At 52.5% G+C, this 15,168-nt stretch overlaps 1 protein-coding gene across 1 annotated transcript; it reads left to right on the top strand.

Annotated features, from left to right (window-relative positions):
* Positions 1-342: 342 nt before the first annotated feature.
* Positions 343-13,488, top strand: SLC26A9 (solute carrier family 26 member 9). The gene is made up of 20 exons (XM_041422704.1): positions 343-467; positions 1,090-1,229; positions 1,409-1,519; positions 1,741-1,916; positions 2,856-3,020; positions 3,728-3,880; positions 4,222-4,304; positions 4,567-4,714; positions 5,358-5,471; positions 5,897-5,974; positions 6,465-6,560; positions 8,695-8,801; positions 9,304-9,373; positions 9,462-9,554; positions 9,957-10,073; positions 10,587-10,883; positions 11,486-11,540; positions 11,927-12,072; positions 12,831-12,908; positions 13,441-13,488. Exons 1-20 carry the CDS (start codon positions 343-345, stop codon positions 13,486-13,488), a joined length of 2,400 nt encoding a protein of 799 aa, XP_041278638.1.
* Positions 13,489-15,168: the final 1,680 nt, after the last annotated feature.

Genomic DNA, 15,168 nt, shown 5'->3' with positions numbered 1-15,168 from the left:
TCCCTTGGCACGGCACCGCTCATTAGCAGCGCTCATTAGCAGCGCTCATTAGCAGCGCTCATTAGCATCACCTCCGAAGGAAAGCTGCGGGGCCGGGAGCAGCAGCAGCCCCTGGAGCTGGAGAAGCCACTCCCAGGACCTGCCTCTCCACCACGGGGAAACTATTTAGGGTGGAGGAGCTCGGGGAGGGCTCCAGACGCTGGAGGTGTCCGCTCTGTTATAGCGCAGGTGGGGCCAACTCCAGCCACATTCTTGGCTTTGCTCTTTCTATTTTTTTTTCAAATTTTTTTGTTTGTTTGTTTGTTTTTGGGTTTTTTTGGGAAAAATCCAAATGATGCAGAGATGAGCCAGGCCAGGCCTCGCTATGCCATCGAACGTCCTGCCTACTCTGTCAGCCTCTTCGACGAGGAGTTTGAGAAGAAAACCAGAACTTACCCCGTCGGGGAGAAATTGAGAAACCTTTTCAGGTAACAGGCAGTGCTGTAGAATGTAAACCAGGAATTGGGGAATTGTCAGGAATTGGGGGGGTTATAATTCAGACCTGGGAATACAGATCACATTTTTGTCCTGGGGAACCGTGGTCTTCAGGCGTTTGATGGATGAAAGGTATGGGAGAAATGCAAATTGGGCTGAAGAAAATGAAATTGGTGGCTCTTTTGTCAGCAGAACAGTTTGCACTGAGTGCATTTGGGATTTGGGGTCCTGTTTCCCAATGGGTTTTTTTTTTAATAGTGGAGAAAGCACAATTGATGATGTAGGGACATGTGAATTACTTTTTTACTCTTTCCAGCTGTAAGCTGAAGCATTTCTCAACTTTCTGATTGAAACCAACACCACCTTAAAGAAAGGCTTATAATTATGCAAACAAAGGTTAATAACCCTGCTGATCACTTTCTTGGAAATCTATCTCCACTCCTCAGAGAAAGGAAGGCAATAATAGAAGAGAGGGCCCAGAACCTGGTGAGGGAGAAAAGTTGAGACATTCCTGGGAAGCTCCTTCCTTACTTCCAGCTCATTTGCCTCCTCCCTTCTTTCATTTTCAAATCCTTCATCATTCAAATTTGCTTTCATTTTTTATCTCCCTTCTAGATGTTCAGCTTCCAGGTTCAAGCTCACCCTCTTCCGCCTGTTCCCCATACTGGCGTGGCTCCCCAAGTACAAAATCAAGGACTACATCCTGCCTGATGTCCTCGGGGGGCTCAGTGCAGGGACAATCCAAGTGCCTCAAGGTGAGCAGCGTCTCTCTCTGGGTGTCCAAGAGGGAATATCACTTTGCCAGCTCGAGTAAAGCTCTGCAGGTGGTGCTGGTGCCCATTTGGGAGGGGTTTTGTGTTTTACTGATGACCCCAAGCTCTCCCTCCAGCCTTGTGGTCTCTGTATTTCCCTGTGTGTCCCTCGTGTTTTGCAGGGATGGCATTCGCCCTCCTGGCCAATCTGCCTCCTGTCAACGGGCTCTACTCCTCCTTCTTCCCCCTGATCACCTACTTCTTCCTTGGGGGCATCCATCAGATGGTGCCAGGTGAGGAATTGCCTGCACAGGACAGTAAAATGCTGCCTGGGAATGCTGGTGTGTCCCAGAACTGGGACATTCGCTCTGCCAGGGGTTTGTGGGGTGGCAGATCCTGATGTCACCCCAATGACCCTGTGCCACCTCTTGCCATGGGGCTGGGGAGGTTCTGCCCAGGAGCCTTCCAGGGCTCTCCCCAGAGGGAGCTCCTGACCTCCCCGTGCTGCCTGCAGGGACTTTTGCTGTCATCAGCATTATTGTTGGCAACATCTGCAATGAGCTGGCTCCAGAGTCGGACTTCCAGTACTTCAACCACACCACCAACGAGACCACAGTGAACACCACGGCCCTGGAGGCAGCCAGGCTGGAGATCTCTGCCACCCTGGCCTGCCTGACAGCCATCATACAGGTGAGGGCTCTGCTGTGTCCCTGACCCACACCAGAGCCAGGCTTTCCCTGGAGCAGGGATGGTGGTGGCAGATGCTCGAAGAGGCCCCGCTTCTGGGTGGATGATAGCTCAAAGTAGAGATTTTGGGGCATTTTTTGTCTTGGGGTGGAATTCTCTATGGGAACAATCCATTAGCCCTGACGGATGATGGCTCAAAATAGATATTTTGGGGGATTTTTCGTCTTGGGGTGGGAATTCTCTATGTGGACAATCCAAGAATGGCACTCTTAGCCCTGAGTGTGGTTGGATGACGCCTCAAAGTGGAGATTTTTGATTTTGGGGTGGAATTCTCTATGTGGACAACCCAAGAATGGCACTCTTAGCCCTGAACGTGGGTGGATGATGCCTTCAAGTAGAGATTTTTGGTCTTGGGGTGGGATTCTTTATGTAGACAATCCAAGAATGGCACTCAGCCTTGAGTGGGAGCAGATGATGGCTCAAAATAGAGATTTTGGGGGATTTTTCATCTTGGGGTGTAATTCTCTGTGTGGACAATCAATGAATGGCATGAATGTGGTTGGATGATGCCTCCAAGTAGAGATTTTTTGGGGTGGAATTCTCTATGTGGACAACCCAAGAATGGCATTCTCAGCCTGTTGGATGATGCATCCAAGGAGAGATTTTTGGTCTTGGGGTGGAATTCTCCATGTGGACAATCCAAGAATGAAACCCTTAGCCGTGAGTGGGGGTGGATGACGCCTCCAAGCAGAGATCTTTGGTCTTGGGGTGGAATTCTCTACGTGCACAACCCAAAAACGGCACTCTCAGCCCTGCTGTCCCCTCCCCTGCTCCGGGCCACCCCTGTGTGTACGGAGGAGCTCTGTGTGCTCTCCCAGAGGATCACCCTGCCCCACACGGGGCTGTCACTGCTCTGACCCCGGCTCCTCTGTCCCACCCTAGCTGTGCCTGGGCTTCCTGCAGTTTGGCTTCGTGGCCATCTACCTGTCAGAGTCCTTCATCAGGGGCTTCATGACGGCGGCGGGGCTGCAGATCCTCATCTCCGTGCTCAAGTACGTCTTCGGCTTGACGGTCCCGTCTTACACCGGGCCCTTAGCTATCGTCTACGTAAGTGGGGGCTCTGCACAGCCACCTTCCCCCCCAGCACCGCCACCCTGCCCGGGAAACGGGGCCCAGGAGACCAGGGAAGGGTGCGGGGAAGGGGAATCCCTGCCCCAGCAGCACAGGTTGGATGTTAGGAAGAAGATTTTTACAGAAGGGGTGATAAGGGTCTGCCCGGGGAGGTGGTGGAGTCACCATCCCTGGGTGTGTTTATAAAAACCCTGGGTGCCAGGGCTTAGTTGAGGTGCTGGGGATGGGTTGGACTCGATGATCTTGAAGGTCTCTTCTAACCTTGTGATTCTGTGGATTCTGTGTTCCCCAGCCAGCATTATCTGAGCCCTGCCTGTGGTTTTAGTGAGGAATAATGGAATGGGACTGGGATCTGGGTGGGATATGAGCTGTGTTGCTTTGCTTTGCAGAGCTGTCAGCAGCAGGAACGTTTCCTCTGAGCAGCTTTGGCCACTCCTGGGATTTCCTGTGTCTCCCATGGGTGCATCCCGTGCTGATGCAGCCAGAACTGCATTAAATCACCAGCCCAGGCCCAGGGCTGGGGGCTGATCCCTCAGCAGAGGGTTTTTAGCACTGAGAGGGTTTTTAGCACTGCTCACATCTCAGGGTGTTGATTGTGGTAACAAGTGCTGTCCGTTGTTCTGTCCATGTCGTCCAGGGTGTCTGGCTCGCCGTGACCCCTTCTCCTCCTCTCTCCCCTTCAGACATTCATTGACATTTGTAAAGGTCTGCCCCAAACCAACCTGGCCTCCCTGGTCTACGCCTTGGTCAGCGCTGTGCTCCTGATCGTTGTCAAGGAGCTCAACCTGAAGTACATGAAGAAGATCCGGATGCCCATCCCGATGGAGATCATCATTGTAAGTGACCCCTGGGCTGTTCCTGGAGCCTCCCCTCGCCTCACAGCCCCGGGACACTGCTGCTCTCAGCAGGGCCACCCTGTAGAGCACCTACACAGTGAGTGTGGCACAGCCCCCACATGGTTTGGGGTCAGAGACTGGGCCAGCCCCTTGCTCATCCCTGCACTGCATCCTGGTGATGCTGAGGGAGAAGAAAATAACTCCTGATGGGACTGTCCTTGCCTTCCCCAGCCCAAACTTGGTGCTGGTTTTATTCTGCCAGCTCTGGGAGCACGGCAGGGTTAATGCCCTGAGCCAGCTCAGCTCTTCCTGCTCACAGCTTTTTATTCCTCTCCTTGCAGGTGATCGTGGCCACTGCAATCTCTGGCAGCTTCAACATGCCTGACAAGTACGGGATGCCAATAGTGGGGAAAATCAGCATGGGGTAAGAGATTGTGCAGCTCTGATTCACCTTCCAGACAGTTTTCCTTCCTCCTCCTCCTCCTCCAGCCTGGAAAACACCTGACTCTTCCCCGCAACCCCAGAGTCCCCTTCCAGGAGTGCCAGCGTGCCCTGTGACACAACCACCCCCATCCTCTGGAGTGTGGGCAGGCATTGTGTCATTCCTGACCCCTCCAGCTCCTCACCCACCCCCCCAGCCCCCCAGAGAGCGCTGTCACAGCTTCTCACCTGTGCTCTGAGTGCAGGTTCCCAGAGCCCACCCTGCCCCTGGTGAGCAAGTGGAAGGACATGGTGGGCACGGCTTTCTCGCTCGCCATCGTGGGCTACGTGATCAACCTGGCCATGGGGAGGACCCTGGCAGCCAAGCATGGCTACGACGTGGACCCCAACCAGGTACTGCTGGGGCTGGGGCGGCCAGGGGCTGCTGCCTTTGCTCTCAGGCGTGAAGGGAAGACGTTCAGACGGGCTGGGCTCAGAGCAGACGTGCTGCTCCCGAGGAGGCTCCGTGGCTTTGTGCCATGTGGGGGGCAAAAGGACACGGCAGAGCCCTGTCCCGTGGGCTGGAGAGAGGCTGGAAGAGGGAAAGGAGCTTTAGGCTGGGCTCTCTGCCTTGCTCCCCCTCCAGGCTCAGTGTTTTGGCAGCCTGCTGAAGCACGGTGAGGTGCGTGCACTTCTCAGGGACCTGGATTCCTGGTGTGTCACCTAGATACTCTGAGAGGCAGGACATTAAATAATCCTCTTTTGTCATCCCTGGCACAGTGGCAGCTTTCAACAACAGCCACACATACCACATGGAGCCCTGCCCTGAGTGTGTCAACAGATGACAACGTGTTTATGTGGAATTGTGCTTCCAGGTTTCCCTGCTGCACCAGGGCCTATCCCAGATCTTACTGGAAGGAAAGAGTCTGGGATGCACTGCAGGGAGCTCAGAGCCTGCCCTGGCCACATAAACCAGCCTCAGGCCCCTGCTCTCTTGCCATGTGTCAGCAGGAAGGGCAGCTGTCCTTTCTGATGGGCACTCTCCACATCTCCACAGGAAATGCTGGCCCTGGGATGCAGCAACTTCTTTGGATCCTTCTTCAAAATCCACGTGATCTGCTGTGCTCTGTCCGTCACCCTGGCCGTGGATGGGGCAGGAGCGAAATCCCAAGTTAGTTCCTTCTCCTCTTCTCCTCCTCTCCTCTCCCATTCCCTCTGGATCACCAAGTGCTGTATCTGCCACATGCTGCCAGCATGACTGTGCAGCCCTGGAGAAGTTTCACACACAAGCGCTTCAGGCTGCTGCTGTTAAAGCAGCATTTCCTCCCTCCCCTAGCCCATTTTGGTCCCTGATTTTGTTCTCTGGGTTGGGCACAGAAGCAGATCTCCCAGTCTGCAGTCCCACTCTGGCTCCCTGGACTGGGCAGTGAGGGAAGTTTGGGGTTATCTGTGAGATCTGCAAACCCCTGCCTGTTTTCAGAGGCAAACATCCTCTCCCATAAAATGCTGCAGTGCCCAGTTGTGCCCCTGACTACACCCAGGGGAGCTTTGAGAAGCCCTGATGTTTGCAGAAGTGATTTTCTTTCCTCTTTGCAGGTGGCAAGTTTCTTTGTGGCTCTGGTGGTCATGGTGACAATGCTGTCCCTGGGAATCTACCTCGAGCCTCTTCCAAAGGTAACACAAACATCTGTGCAGGCAGAGCCATTGCAACACCCGCCCTCCACACCCAAACACGGGCACAGCCTCGCTCCAAAAAACCCTGATGCAAACAGCAGCACGGGACAGTTTGTTCCTGGCCTGGGGACCTGTCTGCATGGGCTGTCTGGAATCACACAGTCACACAATCACACAATTCCAGGCTGATTTGGGCTGGAAGGGACCTTAAACCTCATCCCTGCCACGGGCAGTGACACCTTTCACTGTTCCAGGCTGCTCCAAGCCCTGTCCAAGCTGGCCTTGGGCAGGGATGGGGCAGCCACAGCTTCCCTGAGCAAATGTAAGTGTAAATTCTAGTGAAAGAATCACGCAAATGACCCTGCTCAGACACAAGTGAGATCTTTGCCAGCATCACCCTTGTGATGGGGCTGGCCCAAGGCAGGCAGACACTGCAGGAAAGCATCCACTGCCAAACGTGGATGCTGACACCATTCCCTGTCCTCCACAGTCCGTGCTGGGAGCCCTCATCGCTGTGAACCTGAAAAACTCCCTCAAGCAGCTGGCTGACCCCTTCTACCTGTGGAAGAAGAGCAAGCTGGACTGTGTGAGTGCCTGGGCTGGCAGGAGGCATCACCTGGCCAGGGCAGGATCAGCAGGACAGACCCCAAAAAAGCCTTTTGTGGGGTTTAGGGGTTATGAGTCCCTTGCAGGAGGTGGGTTTGGCTCTCTTGGTGAGATGGTGCTGCCTGTCCTGCCCAGCTGAGCACGCTGCTGCTCAGAGCACATATCAGAGAGGCCTGAACTCTTACCTGCTGTGTTTAAATGCCAATCAAGTGCGGAGCCTGTTTGCCCAGAACTAGCCAAACCGGCCCTGCTCAATATCTGGGAGTCATGACTTAAAAACTCACACAATGGCCCTCCAGGGTGAGGAGAGCCCTTCAGAGTGATAAGGACTCCAGGCACTGGTTGATGTATAAACCCAGGCAGGGGGTGGCGGGGGAGTGAGAACGGAATTTGGAAATGTCTGACATAAAAAGACAGTGTTTGAACAGGACTCCCACGGCTGAGTGCCGTGTGTGGACACGGAGCCAATATCCTGTCAGGGCCCAACAAACCCCCTTATCGGGGCAATCAGGAGTCCAGGAAGAGCTTTCCTAAAATCCTGCTCAAACAAGTGCTGGAGAAGAGCTGGGTTATCAATATGGGCACATCTCTGAAGGGTTCTGCTGCTGTGGGGTGAGAGGGGAGGTCTGTGAGCTCTGGCAGCTCAGCTGCTGCCCCTTTACCAGAGCACAGACCCCACAGGTTTCAGAGACCCCAAAAGCCCGGGCAGAGCCCTGAGCGTGGACTGAGTGGAGATGGATGGTGCTGCCTGAGGAACATCCTGGCAGATGCCAGTGGAGTGAACGGGATCCTCCTGACCTTAATCTCCTTGGAATTTGAACTAGATTCAGTGTCCTGGCCCAAAATGGGGAGCACCATTCCTGGGTGATGTCAGAGCATTGGTGCTCATCACCTTAATGCTGGTCATGTTTCAGGACAGCTAATTCCAACTAATTCTAATGATGGATGGATGGATGGATGGATGGATGGATGGATGGATGGATGGATGGATGGAAGCTCTTCCTTGCCATTTATGCACAAAATGAATATAAATTAAGATACTGAAGTCATCAAAGTTACCCTTATTCATCCAAGGTCAAAGTCAGTTTTTATTCATTTTGAGGATGGGATTAAACCAAGCTGATAATGATTTTCAGAGGGGATGTTTGAATGCAGGGCAGGACTGATCTCATATGGAGCGAGATGTTTGAGTGCTAACACATAAAAATGACAAATGGCAGAGCTCTGAGCTGGAGTGGAGCAGGTCTTGGTCTCCTCTGTCACACCTGGTCATTGAATCTTCTCTGTGTTCAGGCCATTTCTAGCAGGTGCTCAGGCAGTTTTCAGAGAGATATTTCTGATTTTTTCTGAACTGCTCTGGCTGACAGCAGGAGCTGCTCGGGGCTGGAGCAGGCAGCAGCAGATGGTGGGGTCTGCAGGAGCCCCTTCCTGACGAGCCAGGCTGATCCTTTTAGGGTGGAACAAGCGGAGCGGGTGCTCGAGCAGCCGTGGAGAAACGCCCCGGCTGCTTTCATGGCTGAAAAGAAACTGGGGCTCCTGGCAAACTTCCCAGCAAGGACAGTTCCCTCTAAAACATTCAGAAACTGCAGCATTAGAACAGCTGCAGAATTCAGGGTTTGGCCTATTCATGTTGAGCTGGGAGGGTTTGAGAGTCCAGGATAGCAGCACAGCGCCATTCTCCCCATCCAGTTCCCCCATCCATTTCTTTCATCCAATTTTTCCCATCCATTTTTGCCATTCATTTTCCCACCCATTTTTCCCACCCACTTTTCTATCCCCTTTCTTCATTCCCTTTTTCCAACCATCTTCCCATCCATTTTCCCCATCCATTTTCCCCATCCATTTTCCCCATCCATTTTCCCCATCCATTTTCCCCATCCCTTTTCCCCATCCATTTTCCCCATCCATTTCCCCAGCCACTTTTCCCCTCCATTTTTCCACCCATTTTCTCACCTTTTTCCCCATCTATTTCCCCTCCATTTCCCCACCCATTTTCCCACCCATTTTCCCACCCTTTTCCCCATCTATTTCCCACCCATTTTCCCACCCATTTTCCCACCCATCTCCCTCCGTGTCCCCATGGTTCAGCTCTTCTCTCCCTTCTCTCCCTGCAGCTGGTCTGGCTCGTGAGTTTCCTCTCCGCTTTCTTCCTGAGCCTCCCCTACGGCGTGGCGGTGGGCGTGGGGTTCTCCGTGCTCGTCGTGGTTTTCCACACCCAGTTGTGAGTACCTCGTGGCCCCCAGAACCACGGGAGATCTGCCAGGGGCAGAAGGAGGGACAGGTGATTTTTTAGGAGCGACCTCTGGCCCGCGGAACGCGCGGCAGGAGCCCCGGGGAGTGCAGGTGTCCTGCCCGGAATGTGCAAACAGGAATGGCAGGCGCCAATTTACTGCCTGCATTCCCGCTCCCGTGCACATCCCAGGGCAAGGGGAAGCCTCAAGGGATTTGCTTCACCCCACACAGTTCCCAGCTCACAAAAAGAGCGAGTCCTGTCTGTGTGCAGGGCCCTGGTGTGAGCTTTTCTCACCACTTTATTCCCTCAAAGACCTTTTTTAATATTTCCCAGTCTGGCACTTCAAAATACTGACTCTTTTTTTTTGCTGTGTAGACTCTGCAGGGGTGAAATGTAAGAGTTTTCACAAAGCAAATGTTCAAATTCTGGGATGGAATGTGAAGCAGAAGCAGTTTTCTTTCCCCTAATGCTGATCCCTTATTTTCTGCAGCCGCAACGGCTCTGCCCTGGGCCAGGTGACTTCCACTGACATCTACAAGAACCCCAAAACCTACAACAAGGTGAGCTGCAGACAGAACACCCTCAGAGAAAATGCTGTTCTTTGCCACTGGTGCCCAGGCTTGCTCTGAGCTCTTGTCTCTGGTGCAGGTCCATGAAGTTAATGGGATTAAAATCATCACCTATTGCTCGCCGCTGTATTTCGCCAACTCAGAGATATTCCGGGAGAAAATTATAGCCAAGGTGAGCAATTCCTCAACAAATCCCTGCCTGAAGCCAGTCCCAAACCACCTTGCTCTCTCCTGTGCTGCTACACAGGGGTAATTAAGCTGTGGGTGATCATGGACAAGGGTCACATCCACTCTCTACTCCTCAATCCTCTCCCTGATCCTCAGGGCTGTTTGCAGAGCTCATTTTAGAGGTTGTGCCCAAATCCTGCCAGGTTCCTTCTCCAAGCTCTGCCAAAACAGGGGCAGCTTGCTATTCCAAGTCTCTCCCTGCGTCTGCAGGTTCCCCAAATTCCAAAGGAGATGCTTGGATGCCATCAGGATCACCCCAATCCAGGCTGGGAAATGCCAGGGAAGGAACAGCAGCTCCTGACTGTCGGAACAGACTTTAAAAGGAAAAAATCTCTCTTTCCCACAGACAGGGGTGGATCCTGGCAAGGTGTACTTGGCCAGGAGGAAATTTGTGAAACAGCAGGGGAAGGGCACAGCACAACCACCAGCAAAGCTCCCAAAATTCCTGCTGAAGGAGAACAAGGTAACTCAGCTCCTGAGCTCCCAAAAAGGTCCCTCTGTCCGGGAGTATGACCCCAAGTCCCCTTGGGACAGCTCCTCTTGACATGGGATTTCCTGCACTGTTTTCCTGGCCACATTTCCCACGTCTCATCCCCTTTACTCCCCACCTACGTCTCCATTCCTCCCAAACCTGAAGGTGCAGGAGAACTGGGAATGGCTGGGAAGCTGGAGAGGAGGCGGGAATGGGAACATGGGGAACAATCTGCAGAAACCAGGCAACTTTAGCCTCTTCCTCTGGGGCTGTGTCAGCACTGCAGCTCCAAGGTGCCCTTTCAAAGCCCATTTCTCAGTCACCTCAGCCCCGTTTGCTTTGCAATGCTGAGCAGTTTTGAAATAAATGAATCATGCAAATTATCCTGACTAATTCCAGCCCCAAGGGACAGCCAGGCTGGAGTTAGTCCAGATTAAAACCCTTCTTATCAGTGGGCAGAGGTGCAGTCACCTGCCCTGACTCTGCACCTCTGCTCTGCCACAGACCTTGTCTTTGCAAGAGCTGCAGAAGGACTTTGAGAGTGCCTCTCCAACAGACACCAACAACAACCAGACCGCTGCCAACGGTGCCAGCATCTCCTACATCACATTCCGCCCTCCTGCCCCCGGGGCTGGGCCAGGGCAGAGTCCTGGGGAGCTGGGCAGCACCCTCAGCGTCCTGCCCACGGCAGACACCGACCCTGTGCTGACAGCGCCGCCCTACATCAGCTTCCACACCATCATCCTGGACATGAGCGGGGTGTGTTTTGTGGATCTGATGGGCACAAAGGCGCTGAGCAAGGTGAGTGCTGTGCTGCCAACACAGCCGGGCAGCAGAGACCTTCTGCTCTCTCACATAAAGGTGTTTATCACAGAATCACAGAGTCACCAGGTTGGAAGAGACCTCAAAGATCATCGAGTCCAACCCAGCCCCAACACCCCAACTGAACCCTGGCCCCCAGTGCCACATCCAGGCTTTGTTAAACACACCAGGGATGGTGACTGCACCACCTCCCCGGGCAGAACATTCCAGAACTTTATCACCCTTTCTGTAAAAAACTTTTTCCTAATATCCAATCTGTATTTCCCTTGGCACAGCTGCAGGCTGTGTGCTCTGGCTCTGTCAGTTCCTGCAGAAAGAGCCCAGCCCCAGCTGAGCACAGGCACCTTTCAGAGCTGTGCAGGGTGAGGAGGGCACCCCTGAGTCTCCTTTTCTCCAGGCTGAGCACCCCCAGCTCCCTCAGTGCTTCCTCACAGGACTTGTGTTCCAGTTGTGTGGCTTTTCCTCTTCTGCATCTCTGATTTTCTCCTTCAGCCCCAGCGCTGATAAAAGTCTTTTGCATAAACACAAAGCTGGAGCGGCAGTGTTTTTTAATCCTCTCTCTCCCATCTCATCCCTTCCAGTTGTGTTCCAGTTACCAGAAGATTGGGATCAAAGTTTTCTTGGCAAATGTGCATGGTAAGCATCCCCAGAGAAACCCATTTCCATGGGATCTTCCCCCATTTCTGAGCTCCTGACAAACAGCAGATCCTTTTCTGTTCTTTATTCAAACTGTGAGATGTCAGTCCTTTGCTGGACCAGGGCAGAACAGATCAAAGGAGAAAACGGAAGAAAGGAAAGAGAATCACTGTTCTCTGTGTGTGAAATCAGTGTTTTCATTTGCGAAGTTTTAAGGCTGGGACATCTCCACACTCAGCATGCAGGAAAACAGATCCCCACACTCATTTCTGCTGCAAACCTGCTTCTTCTGAGCCTTGCCTTCGCTCAGAGGACCCCAGCAGCCACACACACCTCCAGAATTCCTCCTGTGCTTTCCTCCTCGTTCAGCTGTCTCCTTTCTCCAGCCCAGGTGTACGATGACATCAGCACAGGAGGAGTGTTTGAGGAAGGAGGCTTGGACAGAAGTCACATCTTCCTGACCATCCACGATGCTGTTTTGTTTGCACTGGCCAGCATCAGAGAATTTGTCCACCCACCCATCTTGGAAGAGGTAAATTTGCTCCCCAGCCCACGGGATTCTCCTGTTTGGCTTCCAGGCTGTGTCAGCACAATGGAAAAATCACAAATTGCTACTGCACCTAAAGAAGCTCCATGTTTGTCTCGAGTGGTAAAGGCCTAAATCCAGCAAAGTATTTAATATTCTAGTTGTTGTGTACAGGCCCAGCAGCTTGTGATGGAATGGATTTCCATGGGAATTCAGAAGTGTCAAAATCTTACACAAACCCCAGGTTGAGAGATGAGTGCTGCGCCAGCCTGGAGGAGACAGAAGAGTTGTTCCAGCACTGTGCCCTCAGTTTGGTGCTGGTTGGAACAGGCAGAGGCAGAATTTGGCCCCCAGTGATGAAGAAATGAAGGCAAAACTTGTGCAGCTGGAATAGTCCTGGAATCTATGCGTGCTCCATTGGTGCGAGGAGAACAGGAGGGATTCTGAGGCAGGAATGTGGCCCATGCTGGTGGCACAGTGTCAGAGAGGCTCTGTCCCCAAACAGGGGCTGGTTTATTGTGTGCCAGCTGGAGTTGGCACCAGTAGCACCACTTACCTCCCCAGGAGGAGTTAAGGTGTCTCCTATCAAACCAGGGTGATAGGCAAACGCAGATCAACACCTGGGGCAGGACTCCTCCTGTGCCCCTTCTCCTGGGCATTGCCTTTAGAGCATGGGTCACCTTTTAGGCCTGCCTTAGTCACTGTTTTCACTCCTTTTGACCCTGCACTCTGCTAATTTGTGCACTCAACTGTTCCCTGCACAGAGGCCGACGCAAACAGAGCTCTCCATCTATGACGAGTCTGTGGACGAGGGCAGTGCAGAGTACAAGAACCTGGAGGAGGTGAGTTGTAGTGCCAGGGGTCACTGCAGCCATGGGCATGAGGCAGAAATCAGGACTTCTAATTGGGATTGATTGAAATGGGAAAATATCTGGAAGTAACTGCAGTGCTTCAGAAAGTTAATTGCAAATAGAATTTTAAATCCCAGTCTTGAGGAGCTCTGGAAGGCACCTGGATGAGGAGGAGGTAGGTCACCCCACAGAGGAGTCCTTCAATCATTCTGGGCCACACAGCTCAGGTTCAGCCTGACTTGTGGTCTCCACACAATGGGGGGAACTTGGAGAACCAGGTTTGGTTCATGCCCAAAAGAAAAGCCATCTGTGAAGATTTTCAGCACAGGCTTTGTGGATGTTGCAGCGATTTGCACCCAGATGTGGGCCTTGGGAGGAGCTCCCCTCCCGGGCTGCCCTTCCCCTGCTGTCCGTGCCCAGCTGGAAGCATGGAGAAGGGTTGGAGCCCCTGGGGGTGTTTGTGTGACAATGACACCGAGCTGTGTCACCAACCCTGACCTTGCTCATCCTCTGTGCCCTTTAGGAGATGTTTGGGAGCATGTTCCACTCAGAGACCCAGACAGCTCTGTGAGCACAGCGAGCACCGGGCAAACCCTCCAGAGGAGACTCCTCTCTGCCACCCCTCCGTGGAGAGCTGTGCTTCTGCCTGGGGATACAACGGGTTTGCAACGAGGCCATCACCCTCCAGAACTGCCAGATCCTCCCTCCTCCCTGCTCTGCTCGTGGCACTCAGAGCAAAGGACTCTGAGCAGGCAGAGCCAGCTGGGGCAGCGGGACTCAGGAGATGCCATCTCGTGGATTCTCGGCTGCAGGCCTGGACTCGGGGCATGTTCAGCCCCACTTTGTCCCTCACCATCCTCTGCCCACCTGGAACTGCATCACCTGGGCATCCTGCTCCTTGCCTTTCCCTCTTCCCTGTTTCCCCCACGAAGTGAAACCCCAGCAAGCGCTGAAAGCCTTTCAGGGCTCGCTTCGGGAGGTGTGGCAGGGCAGCTGTGCCAGCTGCTGCTGCTCTCTGATGTGCACTGACCCCGGGGGGGCTGGCACCGCAGCCCCCCGAATCTCCCTCCGTGTCTCTGCAGCCTCTGCCTCTCCTCTTCTGTGTCCCAGCATCCCAAAAAACACTGCCTCGGACCACTGCTGTATTTCTGACACCCCAAAGACCTCAGGACTCTCTCAGCAGGGCTAAATTCTGAAATACATATATTTTTTCTTACTAACAGAACAGGTTTGTACTCAGAAATAAGAATTATGTGCACATTGTCCCGCCTGCCCAGTGGGTTGAGTGCAAGAAAACAGATTCTATTTTAAAAAGCTATTTCTATTTTAACACTCTAAAATATTACAAATATAAGCAAGCTTTAGTGTATGGTTTTGAAGTACACAGACGTTGTTGAGCTGACTGCTGAAGGCTTCCTGGGGCTTTCCTGCAGCTCCCAGATGTCTCATTTTTAAGGAAAATAGAGCTTCCTGAACCATCCTTGCTAGACAGCCACTGAAGGAAACAACAGCAGCAGCCTGCCAGTTTGGTTTTATGTCACATCTCAATAACCAAGTCACCATTTCTCTACCTCAATTTCTGATTATGTGGTGCAGGAGAGTAATAAAACCAAAGGAGGGCAGAAAACCCCACCAGTTGATGGTTATGACTTATTTTAATCTTAGACAACAGTGGGTTTTCCAGAAATCTCCATGTATAGCTTGTTTTACAAGGTAAAAGCAAGAGATTAAGTCTCTTAAATTATCTTTGAGGGTAATTCCTCATGGCCTTTTGTACTGCCTGAGTGCTCCTTTTAAAAAGTGCTAATTTTGAAAGAAAGACAACGAAGAAATTGGTGCAGAGCAACAAGAAACTGTCCTGATCAATATTTTTGGGTCTCTGAGCTGGCATCACATTAAAAGAGGGAAGTTCCAGTTCCCAGCTCTACATTCAGAATTCTTTACAGAAGGTTGATTTCCCAGCCTGGGTCTGACAGGCCAAATGCAGGAATCCTCAGAGCAGAGGCATAAACCAGATTGTATTTCCTGGACTTCCTACAAAAATGGGATGGGATGTCACAAGAAATGGCTCGGAAAGAGCAGCAGTGGCTCTCCTGCAAATCATGACCCAGGCAGAAGGAAATCCCATTTCTGTAGCCAAATTCTGGGTCAGTTCTGGCAATAAATGCAACAGCAGCAGGTAGATGGCACTGCTGGAGGCACAATGTGGCCAAAGTCATAATTCTCAAGTGCCTGGGCAGAGAATTAGGGG

Source organism: Onychostruthus taczanowskii, unplaced genomic scaffold (genome assembly GCF_017590055.1).
Source record: "Onychostruthus taczanowskii isolate IOZ18803 unplaced genomic scaffold, ASM1759005v1 scaffold74, whole genome shotgun sequence".
Classification (NCBI taxonomy): domain Eukaryota; kingdom Metazoa; phylum Chordata; class Aves; order Passeriformes; family Passeridae; genus Onychostruthus; species Onychostruthus taczanowskii.
The sequence above is the reverse complement of the archived record's forward strand: the minus strand, read 5'-3'. Positions and strand labels throughout refer to the sequence as shown.